General features: G+C 38.9%; 1 protein-coding gene across 5 annotated transcripts in view; it reads left to right on the forward strand.

The window, feature by feature from the left end:
* chd5 (chromodomain helicase DNA binding protein 5) overlaps positions 1–16371 on the forward strand; it is a 92705-nt gene that overhangs the window by 32488 nt on the left and 43846 nt on the right. For all 5 annotated transcript variants that reach the window (XM_039756170.1, XM_039756166.1, XM_039756165.1 and 2 more), the window contains exons 3-4: positions 6057–6242; positions 6402–6520. In XM_039756170.1, coding sequence (XP_039612104.1) covers positions 6057–6242; positions 6402–6520 — 305 coding nt within the window. The remainder of the gene's footprint in view (positions 1–6056; positions 6243–6401; positions 6521–16371) is intronic.

Genomic DNA, 16371 nt, shown 5'->3' on the forward strand with positions numbered 1-16371 from the left:
CCCAAAAACATTTTGCAGGTGGTGGCCATAGACAATTGCTCTCTCCTTATTCTTCCTGACTGATTATTCTCTAGTTTTGCATTTTGCTTGGGTCCTTGTCACTATCAGTAGCATGAGGTGGTACCTGCTGCTGATTCAGGATGCACAGGTAGTCCAGCACCTCCAGGATGGCATATACATACGTGCCATCACAAGAAGGTTTGCTGTGTCTCCCAGCACAGTCTCAAGAGAATGTAGGTGATACCAGGGGGACAGGCCGTTACACAAGGAGAGCTGGACAGGGCCATAGAAGAGCATCAACTCAGCAGCAGGAACAGTTTCCTTTGTGCGAGGAGGAACAGAAAGAACAGCTGGCTACTGGTGTGCATGTTTCTGACCAAACTGTCAGAAACAGTCTCCATGAGGGTTGCACAATGGCCTGATGTCACAGACCATCACTATGCAGCTCAATTGGTGTTCGCCAGAGAATACTACAATTAGCAACTCTGCCACTGGTGCCCTGTTTTCTTCAAAGATGAGAGCAGGTTCACACTGAGCACATGTGTCTGGAGACACTGTGGTGAACATTATGATTCCTGCAACATTGTCCAGCATGACCAGTTCAGTGGTGGGTCAGTAATGGTCTGGGGAGGCATATCCTTGGGAGGGTCACACAGACCTCCACATACTAGGCATTGGTACCCTGACTGCTGTTAGGTACGGGGATGAAATCCTCAGAGACATTGTCCAACCTTACGCTGGTGCAGTGTTCCCTGGGTTCCTGCTTGTCAGGACAATGCCCAGCCTCATGTGGCCAGAGTATGTAGGCAGTTCCTGGATGATGAAAGCATTGATACCATTGGCTGACCTTCACGTTCTCCAGACCTGAATCTAATTGAGAACTTTTGGAATGTTATATATTGATACATAAGATGCCTCTAAGTAGTGCCACAGGCTGTCCAAGAGCTCGTTGATACCCTAATCCAGGCCTGGGAGAAGATCCCAAGGACACCATCTGCTATCTCATCAGGAGCATGCCCAGACATTGTTGGAAGTGCATACAAGCATGAGGGGGCCATACACAATACTGAGTGAAATTATGAGTTGCCATGATGAAATTCATGCAAGTTGGATCAGCCTGTGATTTCAATTTTTGACTGATTTTCAGTGTGATGTTGATCAATCCCTCAATGGGTTGGTGATTTTGGTTTATATTGACTGTTGTTACATCATTTTATTCTCAATGGATTGCACAGTATTAGTAAAGATTTTCCACTTGAATATTTCATTCATTGAGATCCAATGTCTGATTTAAGTGTTCCCTTAATTTTTTTTAATATATCAGACAACTATGCTTAGCCAGCCACTCAAAATCACTGAAGTGATATGCAAGTTCCAGCTGTTGAGTTTTGGCACATGAGTACTTTGCCTTCTGAAAGTCATTTAACTTAAGTGTGTAAAAGAAGCTGGCGGTGCACACTACCCTTCTTATCACATAAAATAACAAAAATAGTGTGTCTCCAGTGGATGGCTCTTGATGTAACAACTGCTAGATAAGCCTTGTTTAAAACATTTTTCAATTCTACTGCCATTTTCTTTGTAGTTAAAGCATTGCTATGTGTACTGCAATGAACAGACTTTGCTTGTGGCACAACTGCTTTTACATGTGTAAAAAACTTATTGTGCTCACCCAGTGTAATGCAAACCTCATCATTACTTAATCCTACACATTTTGACAAGTCTATTCCACTTTAAGCAATTAATGTGTGAAAAAAGCCACATCAGTTGCATGCGAGTGTAAAAGATTTACAAAAAAGAAAATGTGTATATCTTGACTATCTTTTTACGTATTGCCAGTATGTTAATCCTGCCGACAAGATGCATTTTTGCTGTCCATAACCCCCAATTAACATATATATCATTAAAGGCATGAAACAATATGCTTAATTCACATACAATACATATTGCTATGCTATGGTATACAGTACAATACATTCTCTGAACATCTGATATACAGTATGCCAAACTACATCAGTGACCTCCATCACTATGTGCCTGTCCGCCCACTAAGGTCCTCTGATTCTGGCAATCTTGTTGTGCCTCACACTAATCTACACTCCATGGGTGACAGGGCCTTCAGCTGTATAGTGCCAGACCGAAATTAATCAGGTCAGCTGACTCCATGAATTCTTTTAAAAAACAACTCAAAAGTCATCTGTTCAGGAAGGCTTTTAGTTCTACTTGACTTTATTACCCTTCTTTCAGTTTACCTCTCTGTCAAGATGCTCATGTAACCTGTGTGTGTGTGTGCTAGACCACCAATTTTGTTTTTCTCTGAATTTACTGTCTTAATCTTCTTTATTTATTTATCTGGTTTGTACAATGCTATATACTGTATACCCTGCAGTTCTATCTTAAACTCTGTGACGTGCCTTGAGCATGGGAAAGGGGCTATATAAATAAAATGTATTATTATTATTATTTATATATATATTTATATATTATGAAAAAAATGTGAAACAATGATAAAGATAGGCATTTAAACAGAATAGGCATTTATAACAATATAAATGTATAATATTTAACTGAGTACAAAACAAAATTTGGCTGAATTGTTCCGTCTGCACTCCTTGCCAAAGTACGAGAGATGTTCAAAAAGTTTCTGCACTTTTATATTTTTGTTGAAAATGGTGAAGGCAGGAGGAGTAGTAATTGGGCATTAAAAAGTTGGTACTACGCTGGGAAAATTGCATTGCAAACGAAGGTGACAATTTAGAAAAGTGATGTAATTTGTTTTTGAAATTCTTAATAAACTGAGTTAAAAAAGCGTGGAACCTTTTTGAACGTTCGTCGTAGTACAGGAGAAACATTTAGAAAAACTGTTCTGAATACACTTGCAGAACAAAGTGTAGAGTAGTGGGATAGGAAAAAACACTAAAGTGTGAAGGGGTCTGGCTGTAAGTTTTACTAATAAAGATAACAAGCTAACCATTCAAAATTCTGAAAAGGGAGATCGTGGATGTAAAGCATAAAAACAAATTAGTAAAATACTGCAGCTATGCATAGCATGTCTGGAGTAATATGACGCCAAAATGAGTGCGGGTAAAACAAACACTTGTTTTTTGACAATTGAATGGCAACCTTCAAACAAGAACTTTTTAAAATAAAGTCATATTCAAGTAGTTCAAGCTGATATTTCTACTTTATACATTACAAGGCAAGTAGATTTGAAATGTTTGCAATATCTGCAGATTCATCCAGTTGTAGTCTCATTACCAACTGCTCAGGCCCATTCTTCACCATATCCTTAACTCGTCTGTGTTGATGTGACAGTTTAATTTGTTCAGCTTCAAGGTCTTGTGTGCTTAAACCACTGAGCATAGCACACACACTGGGGGGATGGCTCTTCCTCGGTGTCAGTGTGTTTAAATCTAAAAACTAAATATTCTTAAAAGCATTTTCTTCTAACATTTTGTTTTTGTGTGACCGTTTTTTTTGGTTCACCATTATTTTCAATGATTATGGATCCATCCATTTGTTTCTCTTTTAATTTGCCTATTGGAAGCCAGAGAACTGAAACGAATTGGTGCACACAAGTCAAGCACATTGATTAAGTTTGAATAACCAAATATTCATGTAATATTAGTCTCTGAAGTAAATCCATCAGGAGTGGAGACACAAAGGGAGAGTGACCTAAAAAGGCAATAGTGTCAGTGTAATAGAGTCTATGTTATGAATGATGGCAGCGAATAATGAGGGAGATGTGCTTCTTACATATTGGTCATGTTAGATATTTTCTATATGACATAAACATAAAATAAAATGCCATAATAATATATTTTTTTTAAATATACACTGTATATTCAAAATTTATTTGTGACAATTATTGATTCTAATTTTTTTTGAGATAATAATCCCACCACGGCCTGCAGATTGGGAAACGCTGATTTAGGCAGTTTTGAAAGATGATTTTAAACATTGATTGACGAATGAAGCCTGTCAACTTTTTTACTGTATATGAAAACAGGCAGTTGAATCAGTGAAAAGCTAAAGGTGACTTGCTCCCATTCATAATATGACACAAACAAATAATTTTAACTTGGACCTGGAAGCTAAACTTCTCACTTTTATATTGCAAAATATCACTCCATTTACAGTAGAAACTCCATCTTCCCTTCTGGCCCAGACTCGTCCATGCAGTAGCCATATTTGGCAAGTTGTGAAGTTAAAGCAGGGCTGTAGAAAGCATTGAATATGGTATTTTAATTAGTAAATCTTGTACATTAAGTAAAATATTTATATTCATAAATTTATAATGTATAGTTTTTTTAAGTAGGTTATTTGATCAATCATCAAGGCAATCTGTAAATACTATCTTGACAGTACTTTTGTAGTATTTAAACTGTAAATACTTTTTCAAGATTTCTGGTCTGTTATCCAGCCATATGGGTAAATCTTTTATTAGTTTCTTAGTGTCTTTCTCTGCTGTCTATTCTCCTCACACACTTTGTCTATGAGTGGGTTTATGTCACACAGTTTAAAAGTGCTGCAAAACTGGCATTGGCAGCAGAGAGTCACTTGGAAGGTGCTTACACTTCTGAGTTCAGCTTTTTATTAAATTTGGAAGGAGACGCTTATAAAAGCCCAATATAAGAAGACATGTTATTATTTTCAACATGCCAACCACCAGAAAACATATGCTAATGTAACACATTCACTGGCGTTAGGCTGCCTACTAGGTTACAAGCTGTTTTGTGTCAGAACCAAAGGTGTATACAGTGATTGTTAAGATTTTGTCCACATTTTTCCATCTTAAGAGCTGGAGGCTTTGACCTTCAGCTGGGACTGATGATTCCCCTTTACTTTTGGAGAAAAAAAGGAAGAGTAGCATATTTTATTTTTCTTTATCCGTGGTGATTATTGTTCTTCGTTCAGTTGCAACTTGTTGTGACTGTCTGTACTGCGGTTATAGACTTTGAGTTTCCTTTAGTGCTAGCAAAAAATATGTCTTCTGTGAGCTGGTGTTCAGCCAACCTTTATCTCCAGCAAGAGGAAAACATTGCTTTACTGAGGCTGGACTCAATGTAGCACCCTAGTCTAACTCTGATGCCGGGTGTCTTCCCCTGCTATGGTTCAACATGCAATGCCAAAAAAGAGGGTAATGCCGCTTTATCCTACAGACCATTGTACTCTTACTGGTGGTCAAGAGGATAAATTTTGAGTTAAGAAATACTGACATCTATAGAGGCGATCATGAGGAGCAGCAGTTGTTCTTATAATTGGAATCAGGAGTAAAATTAAAGAAAGCAAGCAAAGGTTGTAATCTGGAGAGCAGGAATCTAATAACCTAAGTCCAGGATGTAAGAAGTGAGAGATGAAAATCATAATCAGGGACAGAAAGCATTTCAAAACCAAAGAACCTTTCAATGAACAAATACAAAGGACACTGTATTTTTTGTTGAATCCAAACTTGGTCAAATAGAAAGTGTGTGACACAAAGCTTTATATTTTGTTATCCTTATCCAATAATAACATAGCAACCATCCAGAAAAAAGTCCAAAAATGGCAGTGATTGTTAAACATACAAGGTGGAGCTACTGGAGAATGTAAAAAGTTACTAACTTAAATACAAATGTATAGAAACAAAAAATAATCTTGACCCTTTTTTGAATAAACCCTAAAAACAGAAACTGTTTAGAAAAATTAAAAATGAGAGTCAAATCATGATACAATATCCACTTACACTGTAGTGAAAAAAATCTTGGGAACAGGAATCCTGCTGATCTTTTTACTGTCTTTACAAACAAGGTGATTGCAACCAAGATCTGGATTTCTTTCTGATTACTTTGAGGGTGTATTTTAACATAGCATGATTTTCTCAAACACACTTAATGCATTTCAGAGTTGTGGTTGATCTTTACAACTGGAATTAGTGTTCTGTACCTTACCTGTATTGTACATGTTTTATACCATTATTTCCTATTTGCATAACATGTGGTTTATCAGTATGATGGTAAAACTGCTAAATTGATTATTATGCTACCCAAAGGTCTTTTCATTTATGTCTGTGCTCACAGGGGGTAGATAGTGAAGATGATATGTCTGAGTGTGATGAGGAACTGCTAGAGAAATCAGACAGTGAAGGCAGTGATTACATTTCCATTAAGAGAAAACGGAAGAAATCAAAAGAGAAGAAGGAGAAGTTGTCCAAGCGCAGAAAGAAAGAGGAAGATGAGGATGATGATGACGATTCAACAATGCGGGTGAGAAAGATGGTTCTAATCTTAATTGACTGTCACCAGTGCTATGAATTTCTCAGGTTCACAGATTTCTTACAGTATTTTTGTGTCTAACTGGTCTTGAGCTCTCCTTTATATACCCCTGCTGATATATGATACTACTGTTTACCTTTGCTGGTTTAGGAGCCCAAGTCATCCAGCCAATTGATGGAGGAATGGGGATTAGAAGATGTGGAGTATCCCTTCTCTGCAGAAGATTATCGCACTTTGACTAACTACAAAGCTTTCAGCCAATTTTTAAGGTAAAACCTGAAAGATTGTAAAGTACACTGAGACTTGAAGAGTGAAGTCCTTCAGTTAGTGGTTGATGTTTCTACTGTTCTAGATTTAATCAGTGGCCTGGCACTGCATATATTGAGTTTGCACATTCTTTCTTTGTCTGTGTTGTCCTTTTTTTTTCTGGATACTCAGCTTTTCCTTTGACATTCCAAACACTTTGATTTAATTGGCCCAGTGTAGATGTATGTACACTGTAAGTGTGCCCTGTGATAGACTAATGTCCAGTGCTGCATTGTTACCCACCAGCTCTCCCTCCTTCTTTTATTGGAGAAGTAGATTAGAAAAATATTGATATACAGTGGGTACGGAAAGTATTCAGACCCACTTCAATTTTTCACTATTTGTTATATTGCAGCCATTTGCTAAAATCATTTAAATTAATTTTTTCCCTCATTAATGTACACACAGCACCCCATATTGACAGACAAAAAAAAATAATTTTTTAAATTGTTGCAGATTTATTGAAAAAGAAAAACTGAAATATCACATGGTCCTAAGTATTCAGACCCTTTGCTCAGTATTTAGTAGAAGCGCCCTTTTGAGCTAATACAGCCATGAGTCTTCTTGAGAAAGATGCAACAAGTTTTTCACACCTGGATTTGGGGATCCTCTGCCATTCCTTCTTGCAGATCCTCTCCAGTTCTGTCAGGTTGGATGGTAAACGTTGGTGGACAGCCATTTTTAGGTCTCTCCAGAGATGCTCAATTGGTTTTAAGTCAGGGCTCTGGCTGGGCCATTCAAGAACAGTCACAGAGTTGTTGTGAAGCCACTCCTTCGTTATTTTAGCTGTGTGCTTAGGGTCATTGTCTTGTTGGAAGGTAAACCTTCGGCCCAGTCTGAGGTCCTTAGCACACTGGAGAAGGTTTTTGTCCAGGATATCCCTGTACTTGGCCGCATTCATCTTTTCCTCGATTTCAACCAGTCGTCCTGTCCCTGCAGCTGAAAAACACCCCCACAGCATGATGCTGCCACCGCCATGCTTCACTGTGGGGACTGTATTGGACAAGTGATAAGCAGTGCCTGGTTGTCTCCACACACTGAGAAGAGGTAAGACACATAACAGCCCGCATGGAGTTTGCTAAAAGACACCTGAAGGACTCTGAGATGGTGAGAAATAAGATTCTCTGGTCTGATGAGACCAAGATAGAACTTTATGGCCTTAATTCTAAGCGGTATGTGTGGAGACAAACATCCTGACAGAACTGGAGAGGATCTGCAAGGAGGAATGGCAGAGGATCCCCAAATCCAGGTGTGAAAAACTTGTTGCATCTTTTCCAAGAAGACTCATGGCTGTATTAGCTCAAAAGGGTGCTTCTACTAACTACTGAGCAAAGGGTCTGAATACTTAGGACCATGTGATATTTCAGTTTTACTTTTTTAATAAATCTGCAAGAATTTCAAAAATTCTTTTTTGTCTGTCAATATGGGGTGCTGTGTGTACATTAATGAGGAAAAAAATTTATTTAAATGATTTTAGCAAATGGCTGCAATATAACAAAGAGTGAAAAATTGAAGGGGGTCTGAATACTTTCCGTACCCAGTGTAGTATGTAACAAAATGTTCTGATTGGCACAGCAGTTTTGTAGAGCCATCCTACATGTTATGACAATCAGACAATCACATGTCAGAAGATCTCCAGTCCATTACCATTATCTAGTGACATTGATACAGATGCATTATAGTCAGTCATGAACTTGCGTGTTTTCGAGACTTACTATGGCTAATAAGAGGAATATATTAATGTGAAAATTGCTATGTAAAAAACTAATGTTCCTGTGTATGTATAACAGGCTCAAAATTGTCATGTAAATAGCTTGTCACTTGTCCACTACGGCCAGTATGTGACTTGTAAGTCAGTTACTGTATATGGTTTTCTGTAGTTAGAGTATCATGAAAAGTAATTCAGCTCTCAATACAATTTCACATTTTCATTTCTGAGCTATTGAGCTTTATGTTAAATTAGTATTATTTTTCTGAATGATCTACAAAGTTTTGAATAGTATATAAAACCAATTGAAACATAAATTATTACATACTTTTTCAGTCTACATATACAGTATAGTGGTAAAAAGTTGACCACCCCCAACACACCATCTAAGTGCAAGTCAAAATTTGTTTAGAACAACATGTCACTGTTTTAATGGATTCTACCCGTTTGTGAAATTAGCAGGTTTCATGCTTTAAATTTTTCTTTAAAGAGAAATTCCCCAAAATAGGGTCTCACCATATGTTACAGACTTTTTAGAAGAAAGATAATAGAGAAGCACAATTAATGAGAAAGGTACAGAATAATTTAAGGTTTTAAACATGCCCAAGAGCTCAGTGCAGTATGTTATACAGAGGATGAAGAAATTTTAAACTTCAGCATCTACCTAAACTTAGTGGACCAAGAACAAGTGTAAGTCTTAGGAAAGCTACAGAATCAAGGGTTAGTTGCTGTATCTAATGATGATGTGAGTGGATCTACCTGTTGTAAACTTGGTTTGGGCATGTCTGTTTTCTTTCGTGTAATTTATTTTATACTAGCCAACCCGTGGTGTACCATATGCCGCATAATCAGGCCGTTTTTTTTATGATTTTTAAGCACAGGGAGAAAATTAACATTTGAAAAATCGGAAATGTAATAAATCAGCAAGAAAAGCAACATTGTAACAATGCAGGGAATGAACCAACACACAATCGTCCGTGCGGTGCTCAGGCGCGGAGGGTGGAACGGGAGAAAAGGAAAAGGACGTCCACTCTGCTCCCTCCGTCATGCTAGCCTGCTGATTTCTCGTCCAGTATGCACTGCCTGTTCATGTGGCCACCTCCAATTCGTCACTCAAGTCGTTGTCGTCTTTGCACAGTCCAGATACAGCTGTGACTCACGTAGACTTTTCATTGCTCTGTGCGGTTTTGACTGCCTTTCTATATATAATCAACCAAGACTCCCGACCACGGTAGTAGCGAGGTGGGAGGGCGGTGTGTACAAAGTGCAGGAGCATCTAAGAAGACGCATGTTTGTCGCGGATGTGAATTGCTGTATGTAGCATGTAAAACAGTTTGCTATGGTGCACGCGGTCGTGTGTCGTAACCGAAAACTCGGTTTTTAAAGACTGCATACTTCATTGTGTATACGACTGTAGGTGAATGAAAAGATGTAACTCTGGAGAGGGCAACATACAATACAGCGTTTTACACGCTGCATACAGCGATTCACATCCACGACAAATATGAATCTTCTTAGATGGTGCTGTCGCATCCACCTACGCTCTCGAAGCACACACACTGCCTGATCATGTGCCCGCTCGCAAGAGCAACTAACAGAGACTCGCCCACCAACTGTAAGACTATGGGATACCCCTCACAAACTGTTCTCCACGCCGCATACAGCGATTCACAACTGCGACAAACAAACTATTTTACACACTGCATACAGCGATTCACAGCCGCGACATGATTTTTCTTAGATGGTCCTGTCACGTCCACCCTCGCAGTCGAAGCATACACACTACCTGGTCATGTGCCCGGTCGCAAGAGAAACTGACAGAGACCCGGCCACTGAGTCTAAGACCATGGGAAATCCCTCGGAAACTGTTTTACACGCTGCATACACCGATTCACATCCGCGACAAACATGCCTCTTCTTAGATAGTCCTGCCACGTCGTGTGGTGCCTCTGTGTGAACCGGTCAGGCACAGAGAAGGTCAGCTTCTGAGAGAGCGGCTCAACTGTTGCAGGGCCTGCATTGGTGAAGCAGGTGAGACGGTAATGAAACAGAAGCACAGGGCTTATTGGTTTTTAAAGACTGCTTTCTTCATTGTGTTTTAACCTCAGTTTTAAAGGATTGTTTTAAGGATCCCATGGGATACCTCTCACAAACTGTTTTACACGCTGCATATAGCAATTCACTTCCATGAGAAACATTCCTCTATGAACAGTCAACGTGGCTCAGAGCTGCATGTGGACTCCACGCCAGACGAACATAAATGACGCTGTTTTTACTGTGTCGTCGCGTCCGAGTTGGTGGGCGTGGTTCTGCGAGTTGTCGTCGTATCCAATGGTCTTAGAGTTGGTGGGCGTGGCTCCTTCCTGCGTGCGCCATGGGCGTCTCACTTGTCAGTGGCTTAGTGAATCCACGCCTCTTCTGGCGTGCTTTCCATGGGTGTCTTGCTTTAGTAAATTATATATATAGACTAGCAAAATACCCGCGCTTCGCAGCGGCAAAGTACTGCCTTAATATTTTTATTAAGAAGAAAATTTAACCTTTTTAAACTGAGGGAAAATATAGCAATAATTATTTGTTAAGGATCTCTTTGTATACCACATTGTCAGCTCGGCCCTCCGGTTGTAATATGACCAAGCTGTGCGCTGAGCTTACTCTTGAGCATGCAATGCACAGTTGGCCATGGGAACAGTAATCTTGTGTGAAATCTCACAGCTTGGATTGCTGCTGTCATAATCGGTTTGAGTTTCATGGTTTGGTTCAATTACGACAGTATTTGCAGGACTTGTGTTGAAGTGACATTCGGCATCTGTCAAGCGTTGTAAGCATACAACCGATTTCATCGATAACTTCACATCCAGCTTTTGAGAGTTTAAACATTCATAAACATCAAAGTGTCCACTACTGAAATCGTCACCTGTGAATCTAAGATGTTTAAGAGGCATTGGCAGTTGTCGAAAGGTGTAAAATATTTGGCCATTTCGGTTCACTTGAAAGCGACAACCAAACAATTCAGCGGCAGCCATCAACTCACATGCAGAACCATAGGTGAAGGGCTTAAGCATTTTACTCTTATAGTGCTCCTGTGTAGAATAATTATCTCCTGTACCGTCATCAGTCCACACCTTGAACCTGTTCCAGTCATTCAATACATAAGACACAATGTTCCTCCGTATATCAAGAGTGAGCCTGATATGGCCGTGCAATATGTAACAAAGAGAATGGAAAAGGTAGTTGCCATCTCCAGGTATGGAAACCACTCGGTAAGTGACAGTTCTTTGATCGATGGTGATCACCTCGATAGACATGTTAATGTGGGTACGTTTGGAATGATAAACGAAATGGGTACCTGAACAATGTAAAGTAAGTCTAAAATACCTACAACAACAACTATAATCGTAATAAACGAACAATAAAACAGTGGAGAAGCCATGGATTAAATAAAAAGGCTGTAGTTATGAGCAGGGAGACGTGAATCCCGTGGCGAAGCAAGAAAGGGAATGTAAAGACCAGAGCGCCGGACTGCTTTATATAGGCAGGCAGCCAACAATGTGGGAGGCGTTGGGATGGGGGACCCAACGCCACCTCACTTGATGACCGAGCTGCAGGCTATAAACGTATATATGTACGTAAGTAGGATTCAGTTAGCGTTGGGAACCCGCGTACCAAATTCCTTGAAGATGGGCCCATAAGTAACAAAGACCGTTGAAAAGTTCAATATGGCGGCCGGCAGTGGCATCATAATCTCGAAATAAGTACGTATATTGGTTTTGGTTAGCGCAGGGAAGCCGCCTACTAAATTTCGTGAAGATGGGGCCATAAATAAGAAAGTTCAACATGGAGGACGTTGTTGACCGTTATGACCATTACGCATAGAATTTCGAAATGAAACCTGCTTAACTTTTCTAAGTAAGCTGTAAGGAATGAGCCTGCCAAATTTCAGCCTTCTACCTACACGGGAAGTTGGGGAATTAGTGACATTGGAAACTTCAATATGGCGGCTGACAGTGGCATCGTACCACTGAAATAAGTACGTACATCGGTTTTGGTTAGCGCAGGGAAGCCGCCTACTAAATTTCGTGAAGATGGGGCCATGAATAAGAAAGTTTAACATGGCGGACGTTGTTGACCGTTATGACCGTTACGCGTAGAATTTCGAAATGAAACCTGCTTAACTTTTGTAAGAAAGCTGTAAGGAATGAGCCTGCCAAATTTCAGCCTTCCACCTACACGGGAAGTTGGAGAATTAGTGACGTTTGGAAAATTCAATATGGCGGCCGACAGTGGCGTCATACCATTGAAATAAGTACGTACATTGGTTTTGGTTAGCGCAGGGAAGCCACCTACCACATTTCGGGAAGATGGGGTCAGCCTTCTACCTACATGGGAAGTTGGAAAATTAGTGACGTTGGAAAGTTCAATATGGCGGCCGACATTGGCGTCATACCATTGAAATAAGTACGTAGATCGGTTTTGGTTAGCACAGGGAAGCCGCCTACCAAATTTCGTGAAGATGGGGCCATAAATAAGAAAGTTCAACATGGCGGACGTTGTTGACCGTTATGACCGTTACGTGTAGAATTTCGAAATGAAACCTGCTTAACTTTTGTAAGTAAGCTGTAAGGAATAAGCCTGCCAAATTTCAGTCTTCTACCTACACGGGAAGTTGGAGAATTAGTGATGAGTCAGTCAGTCAGTCAGTCAGTCAGTCAGTCAGTCAGTCAGTGAGGGCTTTGCCATTTATTAGTATAGACTAGCAAAATACCTGCGCTTTGCAGCGGAGAGGTAGTGTGTTAAAGAAGCAATGAAAAAGAAAAGGAAACATTTTGAAAATAACGTAACATGATTGTCAATGTAATTGTTTTGTCACTGTTGTGAGTGATGAGTGTTGCTGTCATATATATATATATATATATATATATATAAATATATATATATATTTACACACACACACATAAACATATATATATACATATCTATACATATACACATACATACACACACACACATATAAACATATATATACATATACATACATATCTACATATATACACACACAGCTATTTCATATCAGTGCAATACGCTGCTTGTTAAAACGGATAACTCCCGCTCTTACGTGCAAGTCTGCATGGATATTATGAACTATCGTATTTGTTCAAGTTCTATTTAAATTTTAAATAGAAGGAATTTTTATTTAGTCGACAGAAATATCTTTGGTAGGAATGGTAAAAACAGACAGGTATATTATTCCTGAATAAATCAACTCAAACCTTAAACAACTTATAATATTTTGCTCTCCATAAAAATATATCCTGTCTAAATTATACAAGTTAGAAATAAAGTAAAAGTTAAAAGAACAAACATTCAAATTTCTTTACTCTTATGTAATTTTATATAAAAAATAAACTTAGATTTTAAATATCCCAAAAGATTTTGCTCTCCATAAAAATATATCCTGTCAAAATTATACAAATTCAAATATGAACATGCTGCATAACAAAACCTTCCTTTAGCGGGACATTGACTTTTTCCACCGTGTGCTTTGTTTCCACAGTAGCTGCATTTATGAATATGCTTGTATGTATCAGATGCTTCATATTTTTTGCTGCCTTTTCAATTGTGTAATTCGTTTTTTGTTCAGCGCTCTTTGGAACTGTTCCTTTTTGTCTATGCACTGCGTCAGTTTACGTGAGCTGCTCGGTGTACATGCATCGAAGGTTCCCAGCTGTGCTGGTGCCATGTCGTGCTATGTCCATGGCTGTATCTAATGTTACCTTAGTCCTGGCACTTAAAACTTTCTCTCGCAGTTTCGCTGAGTTTGTGCCAAACACCACCCTGACCATCTCATCTTCTTCTGCATAAGCCAAGTCCTTCACCCGTGAATATTTACCTGTGGCAGTTTGCTATTGGATTGCCGCTGACGGACGGCCTTATATGGGTAGGCACTAAATTACAAACGCCAGCGGCAGCCTGTCTATGAACTTAATTTAAACTTTAGGTTTACATCGTGCTTTGTTTCCGAAGTAGCAGAACTCATGAATATGGTTGTATATGTCACTCGCTCGCTTCTTATTGTTTCGCTGCCTTCTCAATTATATAATGCATGTTTTCTTCAGCGCTTTTTGGGCCTCTTCCTAGTTTTCTACGTACTGTGTGATTACGTGGAAGGCGTGATGATGTCACACGAAACTCCGCCCCCACGGGTTTCAAGCTCATCTCCATTACAGTAAATGGAGAAAAACAGCTTCCAGTTATGACCATTACGCGTAGAATTTCGATATGAAACCTGCCCAACTTTTGTAAGGAAGCTGTAAGGAATAACCCTACCAAATTTCAGTCTTCTACCTACACGGGAAGTTGGAGAATTAGTGATGAGTGAGTGAGTGAGGGCTTTGCCGTTTATTAGTATAGATAATGGGGTGCAGTGATATGACAAAAAAATATCAAGGTAATTTTCCATATCGTTCATTTCAGATAATTGTTGATAAATATTCATTTACTGCTGCTCATTTTTAAGAATGAATAATGTATTTGAACCCTGATGAAACTAAAAATTCTTATTGTTATGGTGCAATATACAGTACCAAATACTGTAATTAATTATAGGAATTGAAAATTGATGATTATAAATAAAATAGGTAAATAAAAATCTAGACGGTTTAACAATTGTTATAACAATAGTTATTTAAATGTAAATATTTTACAAGACATTTTCCAGACTTCATGGCAATACTTTAATCTTGGCCAACTAAAATACTGATGCTATTCCGCTTTAAAAAAAAAAACCAAGAATTTCCACTGAACCAAATTGAAACTGATAAAATGTTTCAAGTGTCTGTTTTCTTTTTGTCACATTTAGTAGAATAAAAAGTTTGCTTTTGTTTTATGACCTAACTTAGTGTTTTAAATAATGTAACAAATGAAAGTAGCATGGATAAAAATATTGATACCCTTAATCTAGCATTTGCAGAACAGCCTTTGGAGATGGTCAATGCAATCTAGTTCTTTTTGTAGCTTTGAATTTCTACAGTTTTAGACTGGCAGGTTCACTCTTCTTGAGCAAACTGTTCAATGGGATTCAGATCACGACTCTATGCAAGGTACTTTAGAACGGTCTAATGTTCTCATCCATTCTTTGGTACTTTTTGAAAAATGTTTTGGGTCCTTATCCTACTGGAGGACCCGCACCTGTGACTTATAGCCTTAGGCGCTTGGCTTTACATTTTGCTTGATAAATGCTCTGGTAGTCTTCAGATTTCATTGTGTCCTGCACAGATTCAGGGCACCAAGTGCCAAAGTAAGCAAAGCAACCACAAAACATTACTGAGCCTTAGTAAAGTTTGACAATACAATCGGTGTTTGATTCTTTGAAAGCTTTATTTTTGTTTTCTTTGAATGTGCAGTTGATATGATTTATCAAAAACCTCTTTTTTTCTAATTTGTTTTGTATGTCCAAAGGACATTTTCTTAGAATTACTGTGGCTTATCAACATTTACTTTAGCAAACTCCAGTTGGCCTTTTTTTCTCTCTCTGTGCCGGCAATTGGAAGGTTGTCAAATCCCATAAATGCCAGAAGTGACTCTACTCTGTTGGGCCCTTGAGCAAGGCCCTTAACCTGCAATTGCTTTGTCCTGGGTATGACGTTAATCTGCATCCAGGCCTGAAGGCAGGTCCTACAACTTACAGGGAAAACTTGGGGGTTGGTGTCAGGATTGGTACTCCAGCCACCATAAAAAAAAAGCCCAAACTGTTTCACCGCACTCGGAAACCACTCGGGTGGCTCATCATGTGGTGGGTGCAGCAATGTGCTCTCTCTCTCTCTCTCTGTCAGAAGTAGGGTATTTCTGGATATTCCAGTGTGGAGCCCATTTTCATTTAAATAGGAACAGATTGTATGACCTAAAACTGTTGCAATTGATCGTGAAGGTTTTCTTGTTTTCTTTGGTTCTTTCTTCATCAGTCAGAAAATCTTTCTGTTCAGTCTTGGGACAATTTACCTAAAAAATCATGTATAAATAATTAAAGATCTTTTAATTTTAATGCTTTTCAGGATAAACAGTGGATTATTTGAATAAAATATAAGTGTACTGATATATTCAGCCACCTGT

The sequence above is a fragment of the Polypterus senegalus genome, chromosome 6 (genome assembly GCF_016835505.1).
Source record: "Polypterus senegalus isolate Bchr_013 chromosome 6, ASM1683550v1, whole genome shotgun sequence".
Taxonomy (NCBI): Eukaryota; Metazoa; Chordata; class Cladistia; order Polypteriformes; family Polypteridae; genus Polypterus; species Polypterus senegalus.